The sequence below is a fragment of the Diuraphis noxia genome, unplaced genomic scaffold, assembly GCF_037042655.1.
Source record: "Diuraphis noxia isolate RWA-SAM2 unplaced genomic scaffold, SU_Dnox_SAM2 contig0003, whole genome shotgun sequence".
NCBI classification, from domain to species: Eukaryota; Metazoa; Arthropoda; class Insecta; order Hemiptera; family Aphididae; genus Diuraphis; species Diuraphis noxia.
This window is the reverse complement of record NW_028301713.1, coordinates 71175893-71191809: the sequence shown is the minus strand read 5'-3', so window position 1 is coordinate 71191809 and position 15917 is coordinate 71175893. Positions and strand designations below refer to the sequence as shown.

The window sequence follows — 15917 nt, the reverse complement described above, 5'->3', positions numbered from 1 at the left end:
TTAGCACAGAAAAAACTGAAAATTATAATAATAATAATAACAAATTGATTTAAATTTGGACTCCAAAACACACATACTCACCTAATATTATTATGTCATGATGTGTACTTTTATAAAATCCATTTAAAATGAGAAATTTTTTTTTTTTTTTAATTAATAATTAAGGCATTCCTAGCTAGAATAGCTATCTAAGCCTACTGACACTGAAGTCTGGAATTCATCATTAATATAATTATCTCAGTAAAATAAAATACATAAAAATGATGTTATACACATTTTAATTGAGAGTTACCTATATAATATAATTTTAGTGGACGTATCGTTCACGCGCTACTTTCCGTTGTTATAACAATAGTATTACGTAGGTGTATTGCAGGCATTTCGTTTACTTTGAAACGGGTGTAATAAATAATATTAAAATACTACGAGATGTGTGATGGTGACTTAACGCGGTCACGAGCTGATCAATCACATGTAAAATGATACTAAAATATTAATGAACAATGATATTGGACTTATCATCGTGTCCGTTTAACTATAATAACCATTACATTTATATTCATTTACACTCGTATTATATAATATATTTTTTGTTGCGTTTAAGCACTGCATGTTATTATTATTATTATTTTTGTCGTTTTACCGAGAAAAAAAAATGAAGAACGTTTCATCGTTACAACAACTTAAAGTTTTACGAACAAATCGAATATAATAATAAATAAATAAATACAATATAGACCCCTACGATCTCTGCAGGTTTTTTCACAGCCCCACGGGAACTCGAAAGTGTTAAACGTTAAACCAACTCGAAAATATTATACTAATAGTAATAATCCGATAATCGTAAACGCAGTTCATTATTATAACCTGAAAATCTTTGTATCGATCCTCGATATTATAAAAAAATAAGTTACCGACTCACACGTCTTGTACCTAGTTAATAATCGTGGGTCGCTCTCTCGATGATAAAAATATACAATATAATACTACGCCGGCTACGATACAATATCATGTTATAAATGTACTTCTTTACTTAATATAATTCTGTACATAATTAATATAATATTGTTATGACCGAATTTCATTTTTTTTCGCATCATCGTAAATCACTGACATTACTGTTGCTCAACAGCTTATTTGAACGTGGATTGATTCGGCCGTGCATCATAACACGTTCTATTACGAACGGAACTCTTCCTCGGACGGTCATAAAATCAATTTAAGCTGCGGTTATCGTCGCGAAGGAACTTCCGGACGCGCCAATCAAATACTCCGAACGTATGTAAGAAACGACTCAGTATTATTATACACAATACAATAATATTATTATATTTAATTTGCAATTTTATTGATAGATTGCAGTGTTTTCCGATGTTTACCTATGGGTACCTACCCAATAATGGTTAAATATCATTTTTGTTAACTATCGTTTATTCAATTAATATAATGGCTGTTTTTTTTAAAACTTCTATACCTTCATATTATATTATGTGATGTGTGTATTTATAATATGAAAATAGGTCGACGTGCAACTTTCTACTGAAACCCGATACCAGATTACAAGAATTTTTATCGTACCTATTTGTGTGAGCGCGTTCGCCCGCGCGCGTGTGTGTGTCGTATTCTACGTACGTCTACGTATATGATACTATATTAATGTATTAATGTATAAAATGGACGCACTGATGGCATTCCTCCCTATATATTATATACTATTTCGGGGAGAGACAAGTAGTGTTCGTTATAACTTATAATATTATTACGTAACGACAACGCGCGTATTGAATCGTTCGATTGTTTATTCTGTTTATGGGCACCGATAGCGTTGAGTTGTTACGAGAAGACCAGCGCCATGCGTCGACCGGGGACTTGATGGGCGGAGATTTTAATGATCCTCACGACCTTGTACCAAACGGACGAAAAAACTACGGTCTCCACACTTCGTGTTACCGTACCCGCCCGCGATGTAGCCTATAATATTTAAGTGACTTTTGTGACTATTATCACCGGTATAGCTATAAGTATAGCGGGTTTGGCCGGGTAGTTGATACACTCTATTGGTTAGCGTCTGCACAACGGACCGCCGACGATCGTAACTCGCTGCACCACGAAGACTGTGTCTGTGCTTTTGTGCTTTGCGTTTGTTATCGTCGACGAATGGACGATTAATGATAAATCCGTTAGTCCGACAGCGCCGGTCAACAACACTCCTCGTTTGGGCTTTTCAACAATAATTATAACGAGAAAAAAAAATAACGAAAAAAAAAACATAATACAATCGGATAATGGACTAATAAAACTAACGAAACTGGGTCGATTGTGAAAGGTGGAATTGAATTTAAACATAATAGATAAATCATACAGTCCGAATGACCCGAATAATTCTCGTTTGATTTACTTCACTTCTCCGCAACATGCCACCGACAGCTGCTGTTGTTGTCGTTTCCTGAATCTTCTCAAACTCGAATGCATAATACACGTCATGTTATGTATTCGTTTTCGGTAATGCTTTATATTCTAAACGTACCTATAAATCGAAACAATTCGTAAAAAAAATAAAAAAATATCTTTCCAAACCGATTACATCATGGACGACTTTCTCCGGTGATCTAATTATCCAGTGCCGTCGTCGTCGCCAGTCAAATGAGAACAATATTGTGAAGGAGTGGAGGAAGAGTTAAAATAATACAACTTATTATGTCATTTCGGGGACGTAATCAATCGTGTAGTTAAATTTTTTTTTCTCGGGACTTTACTCGCATACCTAACCTACCTGCGCTCATAATTAGATTTTTATTCCACTCCGCACGGCCTACTATTTTATTGTTTATCGTGGACGTTATTATGGCACGTACTACGCTATATTAAAATAAAATAACACATCTCATTGTGGATTTTGTAGACCGATTATAATTTATGTACTCGTATTACAGTATTATATTATATTATATTATATCATATAACAATACCTGTGTGTGCGATGTACAACTCAGCTGGATTCAGACCGCGGACGCACAATGGTTACCTATAATATTATTATACGCGAATTTGAATGAACGTTATCAGAACGCGGATGATATGAGAAGAGGTTGTTAAACTTGAGTTATTATTATTATTATTATTATTCGTAGCAGGTAGTATAGATCTATTTTTAATTCAATTGTTTCGTATTAAAAGTTATATTATAAACCGTTTTTCCTGCCACTTCTGCACATCGTTTTACGATGAAGACCACCTCTGCGGGCCGTTACGCAAAAGCCAATGCCCCCGGTGTGTTATTATTGTATTAGCACTGCGTGTGGTGTTTGCAATTCAATTCTTTTTCTTTTTCTTTGTGCCATTTCGGATATTATTCAAAAATTATCGCAATAAATTGTTTCAAGTGGATTTCGTTTGTGGAATTTCGGAATTATTTTTTTTTGTTCTTCTTCTATTAATGCCTTCTACCACCGCGCACCACAGTCACCCAGGCACGGAGGTGCTTTCTGCGCCCTTAAGTAAACTTTTCGCCTGAACACCAGACGATGATCTATATATTTATATATATATAATACACATTACACATAATCTGCCAAATTAAATTTCAGTGTAGCTCAATTTATTTTATCTCTCGTGTTATCATTTAGCAATATCGCCAGAATTATTAACCGTGATTTGCGTGTTTTTAGATGTGGAAACTAACAGGACGATTGTATTATCATCGACAAGACAATGATGGTATTTGAACCAAAGAAATTGTATTACATTCAAACCCTTACAACTTTTTAGGTCACAACAACGTTGTCGTGCATGTAAGAGACAACAAAAGTGCAACTTTCAATATTCTTTATATTATAATATTATTGTTGGCCCAGAATACCTATATACAACCACTTATAGGTACATGTCGCGATGACCGATAACGAACTATGTAAATGCAATATAAAATATTAAATGAAGACATAATATTGTTTTGTTATATTCACATATAAAATATTAAAAAATACATCTCTACATTTTGACAACAGATCGCATGTTGCAGTACAGGACGCGTTTCTACATTCATTGTTATGTTATTAAACAATTTGATGCGACATCATAATTTTAGTTAAATGTAGTTTCAACATATAGATGGGGTTTTTTCCTAATCATTTTCAACACCATTTTGTTACCTTCAGTTAATATAAGTCTATATTTATCTAGTCTCGTTAATATATAAGTCTATGACGTCGACAACGGTGAGCGTTTTTGAAGGGGTGTGTGTAGATTTTCGGCGTCAAAGTAATACTTAGGAATTCGATTATCCGCTGACTGCGGAAACGGCAACTATCGCGCCACGAATCCGCTCCATCGTATATAATTAGCTCTGTGTATCCTAGTGGAATACGTCAAGACTTGTTGCCTTTTATTTAACATACAATGTATGAAACAGGCTTAACAAGCCGTTACTAATGCATGAATACGATCTAATGATACACGCACATGCGACAAAAGTAGTTTAAATTAGTTGTACTCGACATGTGTGTATACGTTACAATATGTGATGTATATATATATACCAATACAATGTATATAATATAATATATAATATCTATATGTAATATGTATAGCATCATGAACTCCGTGCAGTCTTATAATGCGCATATTATTATATACCTATATCATATAATTATGTATGAATGTGCGCGATACACGTAAACTTATGTCGATTTTTGTTTTTGCTTGTTACAGGTAAACTATACACTGACGTCGTGTAAATATATCGAATAAACATGAGCTATCCCGTACCCGTGAGTTTATTATAAAATACGATTATAATATTATTATTTTTCTTTTTTTATCTTGTTTACAGCGGCTACACCGCCACCGTTGGTACAATATAATATGGTGTGGCATTTGTAATGTAAAATGTTTGAATTTAAACTATATTTGATAAAATTAGTCCGTTTATGTTATAGATAAATTTATAAATAAATAATACATAGCATAGTATCATTTTTTTTATGTATACAAAGCAGTATAATGTGAAATATTAGGCTCACATATTTCAAACGGAGTGTTATTGTTAAGTAGAATACATCCGTCTTGTACCTAATAATAGAGATAATAATAACGACGGCGATGACGGCAATAACACGTAACGTTATTACATATTATTATTTCACTTATCTCGTTTAGGAATTTTAATTTCACCGTGTACTAGAAAACGATTTTTGATTGACACACCGAGGTGTCATTTGTATTTGTTGGTCGTGAGATGGTAAATGCTTAAACTATAACTCATCGGTGAAACGGTTAAAACGAGTTGTCGAAAGCTATTACCACGTGACACTTGGGAAGGGATTGCGAAGTAGGGGTGATGAGAGACGTAACGTAACGAATGAAATCCATCCAACCAATGGAACGAGACAGAATCTAGGGGCATTTGGCACCAACTCCCCCCAACTATAGACATCTAACCGTTTCAACCCCATTCGAACAAACCGATGTTGCAATAGACGCGACAAGACGCATACATAAATAAAAAAAAATTGTCACTGCAGTTCACTTCCACAACACTCTGCTGAATATTATGTCGTGATAGACCTCGACAATGTTGAGTATTTTTTGATAGAAAACAATAATATAGTATAATTAAATGATAAACAACGAGTGTGTGACACTGTACAATTTAATTATAAATATAATAACTCAACGGTATATACCTAATCATTAATTTCCGGTGTCGACACAATTATTTGGCGCCGTATGACGTTGCAGCACCCGATCCAGGGGCAGCGCTCGAGTCTCCGGCATGCAGAAATAAACGAAAGCGACGCTCGTGGCACATGAAACGATATACGTACACATCACGTACTTGTTGAAGCTCAACAGAGCGTTGGCGTCAAAAAACGTGTACGCCACCAGGAACAAGACGAACTGGCCACCGGCGTATATCAAACTTGAAAACCATTTCTGTGTGACACATTTAAAATGCCATCATTGGATATTATGCATAGTATATAAGTATAATATGCTAATTCCTGCCCTAATTAGTACATTATTTACATTGATTCGTTATGAAATTTAAAAATGACACTATTCAATATGATAATATCTTATAGACACTAACGTCGAAATAAACCACTTCCGCGTAGACCAGCGGGACGACCGGTCCCCATCCAATTGAATATGAGCACAGGTACATGCATACGAGTACGACGGGCACGTATTTGTGCCACTCGTTCGATTCGATTGGCGAAGTGCAGATGTCTGTGGTTGGATAGAATGATTGGTATAGCATTAGCAAAGCCAGACAAGTGCCCATACCGATGGCCGACGCAATTAGCATGAACTTACGGCCCAAAAACTCAACCAGCTCGACCGTGGTGAGGCACAGCAAGACCTGCAAGAGTTGTAACGTCATACTCATCATGGGAACCATTAAAATTTGGATCGGGCCTATCATGGTTACTCAAAATGTATTTGAAAACACAATCTTATCATCTTATTACACATTGAAAGAAGCGATTAAAACACCATATATACCTATTACCTACCGTGAGCAAGTTTCTGAAAATATGGTAGCTCAAAATAAAAAAAAAAACGAAATGTCTTAACATTGTAAATAATAACCTTATCAAAATTAGTAACTTAAAAAATATATTTTAAATAAAAGTCATACTTTTATTTTTATCAGAGAAAATTTAGTTCAAGGCATTATTAATCTTGCAGATATTCCGAGTCAGTGATTCAAGTGTAGATAATAATATGTGAGTATTAGTGCTTTAATATTATAGAATAGTGGCACGGTACGCTGTGTAGGCAAAAGGAATAGAGTAGTTCAAAACTTAATAACTTAACTTTATTAACTATTGTTATTCGTCTCGTGATTAAGAAACTTAGTTACCCTTTATATAAGCTGCCGTCACGAAAATGTTTTCATAAACAATTGTACGTTTCTAAATGCATTTGATGGACAAAATACATGTACGAGTGGGTACCTAAATTATTATAGTATAGGTATCTACGGTAAAAATATTTTAATTTTTAAAACGGCTCACTTGAACGGCGGACACGATCGTAACGATTGTTTGCGTGTTGCTGTACACGCGTTCGTCGCTGTAGCCTGCAATTTCCGTGGTCAGACCAAATCCGCCGAAAACCGATTTGGCGTGAAACATCGTCGCGCTCGCGCCGCACGTCTGCTGAAGCACCACGAGTTTCGCCCCGATAGCGACCATCTTACGGATCAGGCGGCTCCTGTTGTCGTCGATCATGCACTCGAACTCGAACACGTATCTCTGCAAAAAAATGACTCATACGACCGATTTCACGTGCATCGCGGAGCTGTCGTTTAAACGAGTACCAACCTCGAGCGCCATGCAGTCTGAGTCCACGTCGTAGTCAGCGCCTTTGGCGTGACGTATGGCCGTTCTCACGAGGTCGGAATCGCCTTGGCACTTGTACGCGTACAAAGGCGATTCGGGCATGAAGACTGAGACGAAAATGTGCAGGGCAGGCCATACCATACAGACGCCCGTCAGCTGGTAGTTAGTGACGATGGCGCTGAACGAGTGCGCGAAGAACACGCCGAAACACACGAACGCGTGATGGAAGACCAACGCCCGACCTATATAGGTGACGCGCAACACAAATGCGATGTAGAACACTCGGTATATCGACTACACACTGCACTATTGTATAATTGTAACGAATTTCGGGACCACACTAGCGTTTAATATATTGTATTATAATACATATTAACTAGACCCGACGCATTATAATTACGTAAAACGTTCTCACCCCGGATGCGGAAGTCGGTGATGTGCGCGATGTACGTGGGTATCAGCAGACCCAGTCCTCCGGTACCGATGCCGTGCGCGAACCGGATGGCCCAGACGGGCGCCAAGTTCACCTGTGACATCAACAGCCAGCCGATCAACACGACCGCGTCGCACCCGACCACCGAACGCCGGTAGCCGATGTTCCTCGTCACCGGACCCAGGATCAGGCCGCCGACCATAGTTCCCAGGAAGTAGCACGCGACCGCATCCACGTACCAACCGGAGACTGCCGTCTCGCGGTAATCGTTGTTAGCGTATGTCCGCGTCAGTCTGGCGGCCGCCGAGTTCCACGCGAACGCAGTGCCGATCACCACGCCGCTCAGACCGGCTGCGAACACACTATAGTCGGGTTAGGTGACGGGGATTTTGTCCTTATGTATCAATATCTGACGGTGTTTCGAGTCCAGTGCATCGGGCACTCGGCCGAACGATATCTACAAAAATATTTTTACATTCCGTTCCGCAGTTATTGTGTTATCAATAGTAACTTCAACGCGCGGAAAACACTAAGAAACCGCCTCTATACGACATAGGCATAGTGTATAAGGTACGCGTCTTATTTACAATATTATGTCATTAGATTACGATAGTTTTGTTATTCTTAAACACTGTTGGCAGATTTTATTGCGCGTGCAACCCCACTGTAGTTTCCTAAATCAGTAAATCACCTACCTAAAATCGAATAATAGAACTGCGGAAATCTCTGTTGAACCGCTTTTTCTTCGGTGCACATCGTCGGAAACGACGCCATACGATCTCGGCAGCAATATTTTCGAAACGATAAGTCTGTATATACGTATGATGATAATGTCGTTTTGTCGTACGCGTCGACAGGCGCTTTTTGTAAATCTTACGCCAGCGAAAACGAAATATTATCATTATTATTATTATTGCCACGGTGACGCGTGATACATTTAATAATATTGTTTTCCAGACGCGATGAGGCACGGCGATTTGTGTGGCGGGCCCGGCGTGTTTAAACTATATAGCCATATTATATAGGTGGATATCTGAAACGGCCAACATTAATTATGTCGTAAATTTCGTTCTTCTTGTCAAAGGGCCCAAAAGTTTTCACGTCCTCTCGCCCGGTTTATCTCATTATAAATGTTTACTCCGATTATGCTTGTTTCACACACACACGCACATTGTCGTGTATTATATACGCACACTGAAATAATGTCTATAGTATATGTATATAAATGATGGCGCAAGCACAACTGACGCAAACAAACACATAACCGTCTTAATCCCGTTAAGCTCTCTCGGGCTTTTGGAAAGATAACAGAAAGTTCAGATCCAGTGTGGCGTTTAAAACACGGCGTATATTACGAGCGTGCGATAAAACTATACATGCGATCATCATCTTTGAACAATTTATTGTCCCGGTCCGATGCGGAAACGCAAAGAGAATGATATAACGTAGTATATATAGGTATGTAGGCGCCGTAGGCGGACACCGCAGAACGAAACTCGAATAATTTTCGTCGTTTTTGGTGGTCAATCGAAGAGTGTATAATAATACACAATTAAACGCAATGATACGTAATATTATTACGCCTATACCCAGTACAGGTAGGATTTCCGGTGTACAATTTCGGCGAAAAATTATCGCTATCGATATTGTTTCCGATGTTTACACAAACGTGTATGATGACGTACATTATACTGCTATAATATATGAACCGCGTCTAGACGTCTGCCGCCGCATGTGTATTACTCGGTCAAAAGAGCTAGGTGCACATTATGCATAACATTATCATCGCATCGCCGTGTATCGCGTTGCGTGCGTGTACACACAATATTATGATGATGATAATATTATTATTATGTTATGATATTATTAAATGGAAATGGAACACGCAGAGTCAAGGACTCGTCGTCGTCGTCGCGTAGCCGAGGAGAAAGTTCACTTAACATATTATTATTATAGTATAACATAATATTATGATATTTTATGATCGGACCGACCACAACTGCAGCTACAGCTGCGTGTAAATATTGGATCTGCTGCGATATTATAATGTTTTCAATATTGTTATCATTAAAAATAAAAACAAAAAATAGTGCGATGATTTCAATGTCTACGGTTTTGTTACAGTGGGTACTGGATTTCTCATCGGTATCGCAGTCACCTTCAATCATTCATAAGATAATATAGACGATTCGCGCGGTGAAATGTCATTGTATTATTATTTTTACTTAGAAACTGTCCGCTAAGGATACAGGCCGTAAAATGATATAAAATACTATATTGAATAATTGCATGCAAATTAAACCATTTAAACCACAGAAGTATATAATAGTTACACTTCTATGATATTCGTTTTAAAGGGTTATCAATAAAAATTCGGGTCCTGTTTGAAAGATTATACTATATTGTTATTATTTATATTATTACTATTTTCGTTCGGCGTAACACGTATGATATTTTTAATACAATCACCATTCTATGCTACGTTATAACGTTAATTTTAACATTATAATATATAGGTACCTACTAAGTTATTAAGATATTGTATTTATTCTAAAAAGGAAACAATTACCTTACTATATTGGATTTAATAAATAAACGCATTCGACCACTTTATATGTAGGCACAAACATAATGGTCTTCTCGGAAAATGGAGTTGGTGAATACTCTGTTAAAGGAAATTGAACATTAAACAAGTTACCCTCGAATGGAAAATGCATTTTAAACGTGCGTGGATGAGATAATAATTTCGCTTGAAAATCGAATAAAAAAATGTCTTTTCGATTTTTTTCTTATTTATTTTTTTTTATCCAGTACTTATATGTAAAAGAAGAGATCATTTAGCGAGTCATTTTTAAAGTTGCATACGAAGCTTGACAAATTATAATAATGTGTTTATTTATTTTTTAAATATCCAATCAGTTGGATTTTTAATACGACCAAAGTGATGGATACTATCAACATATTATAATACAATTTCAATTCGAACGTCTATCTAATAAGTATTTACAATTTACGTGGCACTTGGGAAAATTTGTTTCTTCTATATTGCTGCAGCTATCTCATTAATAATTTATCCAGGTTTTATTCAGATTTTACACAAACCTATTTATAATTAAATTATAAACTCTGAGTTATGTGTGGCTATATAAAATAAATTCAAAATAACGGCCGTAATTAGTTCGAGAGGAATTTGTGAATATAGTACATGAATGACTGGTGTGCGATTCATGACCTTGACCTTTGTGTTACGTTGGACTGAAAGTGACGAAACTCACAAAATATAATACTTATCCAAGGCTGGTTTCCCTGGAATGTCGTCTCGATGTCTAACATTTTGCTCACTCACAAACGTCAATGTGAAAACGGACTGGACGAGGCTCGTTGACAATCGGACGACATGTTGTGGTGGACTTGGAACTATATAATAAAATGAGTTGGTGTCCACCGTTTTGCTTTTGCGGCTGGTCAAAAGAAAGTATCGTGGTTACTGGTTTACCCAATCGTCAAACACCACGTAAATCATCTCGGTGGTGTTGTCGGCGGTCACTTCAACCGCGGTTTAAATTTGGCAGCTGTGGTTCACGTTTTACGTTGTAATCGAGATATTTTCCACCATCATCGCGAAATTGGCCACGGGAAAACGCGACATATTTTGTCTCTACATCTGTCGACCGCAACTGGTTCTCGACCGAACCGTTTCCCCAAACATGAAAGTATAATTCATATTATTCAGTTCTACGACTGTTACCATTGGTCATATATTTCAAATATAAATATACAGTAGGTACCTATCAAATAACTTGGTATGTAAAATTTTTATGAGCTATTAACATACATCTCTGTACTCTGTTAGTGACGAATTGACTTAAGATATTATAATGTGTATTGTAACGACACGTTTAAAGGAAACTCTTATGTCTCGTCAAACATTTTTAGCACACTCTGCATATTATAATTTCAGATGACGTAATTTTGTGATATCGATGCAGAAAATGTATTTTATTTCCCGCGTTACGTCACCCTTCTATACGATAGTTTTGACTTCTTTGGTTGCATAATTATTTTCTCATCCATGATCGTTGAAACGTAAATTAGTCTCAATCTCAATGTAGAATGTGACCGTTCTGGAAATAAAAGGAAAATATAATTTTTTTTTTTTCTTAAACATGACTACAGAATAACACTGGAAATGGAATATAATACATTTTTTCCATCTGTTTTTTCCTCTTTCCAACAAGACAAAACTGTGACTAGACCGTATAACCGAATCCGACTCGGATGATGAGAAAAAGGTATTAGGCATATCATTACGTATAGTTTTCCGTAATATCTTACCGATCGATATAGTCGAAGAAAAAACACAAAAATCTTAAAGTTAAATGTTCTCGACACAGTTTTTTATTTTTATTTTTTTTGTATCCGGTCACCACAAAAATGCGCTTTGAGGTGTAACATAGTTCATGATAACAAAATATATGTATGAATATATACATTTATACATACAAATAATGAAAATATTGAGCCAAAACTAATCGACAGATTTTGTGTAATGGGTAAAATCATCGAAAATTATAAATTTTAGAATTTATATTTGCAGGGAGTACAAAGTAATATCTACATTATTGATAATTTTATAATTATTCGTTATGTTCCCCCGACACTGCCATAATCCTCACAAATCATTGGATGTTTTCTAAGCAAATTATACATGCATATTTCGTAAAAGTATAACGATCATGACTAAGGCTTTTGACCTTGTTCTCATTAATGTACTGGGAATTCAGACAGGGTCATATGGAGAATTATATGTATAACTTTGTATTAGTTTTTTGATAACACAATAAAAACCTTTAAAACGTAAAACACAATCGTTAATTAATTATGCAACAAAAATAAATAAAACAGAACACAATTCAAAATGATTTTTGCCACGTACACTTCTCACTAAAAGGTTTTATTCGTAGCCTAGTTTTCAATTAAAATTGTCCGACAGACTTTATATGAATCTAAATAAATTGTGTTTGCGTGTATATATGTGTGTTTCATTGACCTATTTAAACTGTAATTAATTTGGTATCGTATAAATGAATTCTACTATGAACACACTATTTCGTACAATTAATTCCAACTATTTACGTGTGTAAATAATAACAAATACATGTATAATATAATATAAATACACAACCCATTGCAATGACGGCATCGTCGTTTTCACGACACCGGAACATTTTCACGACTAATTTATTACGATTTTCGAGAAAAAAAAACATTGGCAACCACGTTTGTTCAAACTTAATTTAATGTTCAAAATAAAATACTAGAGTGGTGATTATTAATCGAAAAGGTTCGTTTAGATTATGTGAAGTTACGAACCGAAAAACGGTAATAAAATAACAACAATAAAAATAATGGAAAAAGCTCTCTCCAGCCACTGAAGCAAACGTAACTGTTCAGGGGTTGTTAAAAAAAACGGGTGGCAGGGGCGAGTAAAACAGTGCCCATAAAACAGATTTATGTTCTTTACCATATCCACTCTCCCCTAGCCATACCACCGCCGCCACCACCAACACCACCACCACCACTGGCGATTGGACGAGGAATGTGTTATATGAATTTTGTGTTTTAGAAAAATAACGACTTTATAATATAATTCATGGCTCGAAAAACACAATAATAACTTTTCCCTCTATCCCTTGCTGTCGTTTGCACTGAAATCGCTAACCCGTTAGTTGTTTCGAAATGTTTGGTATTACGCTTGAAATATGGTATTTAGCATAGTTCAATTTTCACACAAGTTCCCATTATACGTCATTACAGAAAGAATTCCGTAATTGCCGCCGGGAACGAGTTATACAAATGAAATATGTTCGGTGACATTTCGAACGATGTAAAATATTATTATTATAATAATACACTGCAGCATATTTCGTATTTAGATTTTAGATTCTGAGCGGAGCGAGGAATGTATTGGTTTTATGTTTATTTCTTTTTCTTTTTTATTCTGTAAACACTTTTTCTCCCTCTAAACTTGCTCAAAATTATCAAGTGTAGCATCTTTTCTATACAATTATTACAATTATTTTTCGTTTTTCGTATACAATCAGTGGCATATTTTCAATAATTTTTTTTTTTTTTTGGGGGGGGAGGGTTAAAATTTTAAAAACTCATATAATAAAGCTTATTTCTTTCATCTTACTTTGAAACAAGGAATAACAAGAGATAGAATGAATACAAACAATATAATTTTATAACTGAAAAAATGTCACAATTTTAGTAAAATTAATTTTTAGGATAATTACATCAATTAGAATATCAGTTAATTTGTCAAATTTTAGATAGCTATATTATAGACAGTCTATCTACATCGTTAAATTATTAGAAAATCCGTAATAATAGTAACTTTTTTTTTTGTTCTGGGGGGGGGGGTTGACCCCCCCACTGTAAATACGCCACTGTATACAATAATATAATATCATTGAATTCAAATTTAATTCCATCCATTACAGTAACCTACTTGTAAGTTAGTAACCTATACTGTACAACAGAGCGACATTCATGACTTATCTGCTTTTTTTACTATTAGATTTTAAAGATTTAAATTAGTTTAATTAATTTAGTGAAATTCGTGTAATTTTATGGGGGAAAAAATTAAACAAGTTTAAAACTATTATAAAAACGAATGCATTATACATATTTATGGTTGTAAATCCATTCATTATTCATATGTAAATTCTTTCCACGTGAGCAAGTCGTTTGACACAGACTAGTAGCAGTATTATCGTTGAATTAATTATTTATGTAAACCTCGTATAAAATTCATAAGAGATGATGAATTTAAACTAACAAAAATGTGTATAAAAAATGAGATCAATGAAGATAATAGATATATATGCATGTAATTTATTACGTGTCCAAGTAAAAATAGTATAATACACATCAGAGCATTTGAAATTTAAAATTCTCAATTTCAAAAAATATAAATAATAATAATAAATTATGAGTATGAGTTTTTTTCCATCTTTATTATTCATCCAAATTGTATGATATTTGTGGTTCAGTTTTGATAAAGTGTATTTGACAAGGAAATATTTAATGTCTGCTCGGGTATTATTTATGAAACTCAAGTATGTAAAGTATATTATTCGAAAAGCAACAGCGAAATGATCTCTATGCATTTATGATGAAAAATAATACGAATACTTTGAAAAGAGCACTATACAAAAATATTATATTGATGATATACCTACTATGATTTTCTTATTTTGCAAAAATGCGAAAAATCAATTTGCACTTCTAATCATCAATCATCGCGAATAAACGGCGATAACACAAGACGTGAAAAATAAAAGGCGGGGGAAATAAAATAAGAAGCAAAAAATATATTCAATTCACATCCTGATGCCGAACTCCACCGATCCGCACCGGGCCAATAATATTATACCTATTACGTAACATCACCATTTTTTTTTTCAATGCACGCGTGGTTGATTAAATTTCACATGATCATGGCAACCGGTAATTATTGGACGAACGTACTTTGTAATTAAAACGTGTTCAACGGACAATATTTCGAGCTCGGTGCGAGAGACCGGAGAAAAATCATTTTACACCGCTCGTGTATCGGCATATTTCTTATCAATATAATTTTTTCGAAATTTTCACCGACGATTTGAGGCGCCGCTACTGCACTCTTATTTCCGAGGCCATTACTAGTCTTATCTCGCGTTAATCGTTATTTATTTATTTCCCCATAATAATATGCAAGTGGTGCATATTTTGTAATGTATCTTACTTGTTACGATTCCAAATCGCGGGAAGTATAAACAGTATTTAATCAAAACCAAAAGGTCAATCACACCATGCCCTTCCCCCCACCTTAAAAATTTCACCACAAGACTAGAGGCAATATTATAAACCGACTCAGACATATGTACATCTATAACTCACGGTCATCTGATGTCGCGATACGAACCTATTTTATGCGACACTAGAGGCTCTCTCAATAACTGAATGCCGTAATTTTCAATAGTAGAAAGGAAAAAAATAATACTATCCTCACCCTCCTCAACGAAATTCTTAGACCCATCAATCAAGTCATTCAAATACTTACCTGATACCACTATCAAATCTGTATT

At 35.3% G+C, this 15917-nt stretch overlaps 2 protein-coding genes across 7 annotated transcripts in view; one reads left to right on the top strand and one right to left on the bottom strand.

The window, feature by feature from the left end:
• LOC107164695 (uncharacterized) overlaps positions 1-15917 on the top strand; it is a 104659-nt gene that overhangs the window by 43772 nt on the left and 44970 nt on the right. The window contains exons 2-3 of one of the 6 annotated variants that reach the window (XM_089222420.1): positions 1133-1278; positions 4711-4769. The exons of 2 other annotated variants lie outside the window; for them this stretch is intronic. In XM_089222420.1, coding sequence (XP_089078546.1) covers positions 4752-4769 — 18 coding nt within the window. In that variant the 5' untranslated portion in view covers positions 1133-1278; positions 4711-4751. Of the gene's footprint in view, positions 1-1132; positions 1283-4710; positions 4770-15917 lie in introns of all 6 variants that reach the window. 3 more of the 6 variants (XM_089222421.1, XM_089222422.1, XM_089222423.1) reach the window with 3 other exon arrangements.
• Positions 5692-8556, bottom strand: LOC107164688 (uncharacterized). Its single transcript, XM_089222051.1, has 6 exons — positions 8478-8556; positions 7750-8133; positions 7332-7591; positions 7023-7262; positions 6092-6364; positions 5692-5934 (listed from the first exon to the last, which is right to left on the bottom strand). Exons 1-6 carry the CDS (start codon positions 8554-8556, stop codon positions 5692-5694), a joined length of 1479 nt encoding a protein of 492 aa, XP_089078177.1.

Excerpts from the sequence above, each read along its gene's own strand:
- LOC107164688 (XM_089222051.1), bottom strand. The coding sequence starts at position 8,556 with ATGGCGTCGTTTCCGACGATGTGCACCGAAGAAAAAGCGGTTCAACAG. Across the intron at positions 7,263-7,331 it reads CAGACTGCATGGCGCTCGAG|AGATACGTGTTCGAGTTCGA; the intron begins GTTGGTACTCGT and ends ATTTTTTTGCAG. Across the intron at positions 5,935-6,091 it reads CGGAAGTGGTTTATTTCGAC|AAATGGTTTTCAAGTTTGAT; the intron begins GTTAGTGTCTAT and ends TGTGTCACACAG.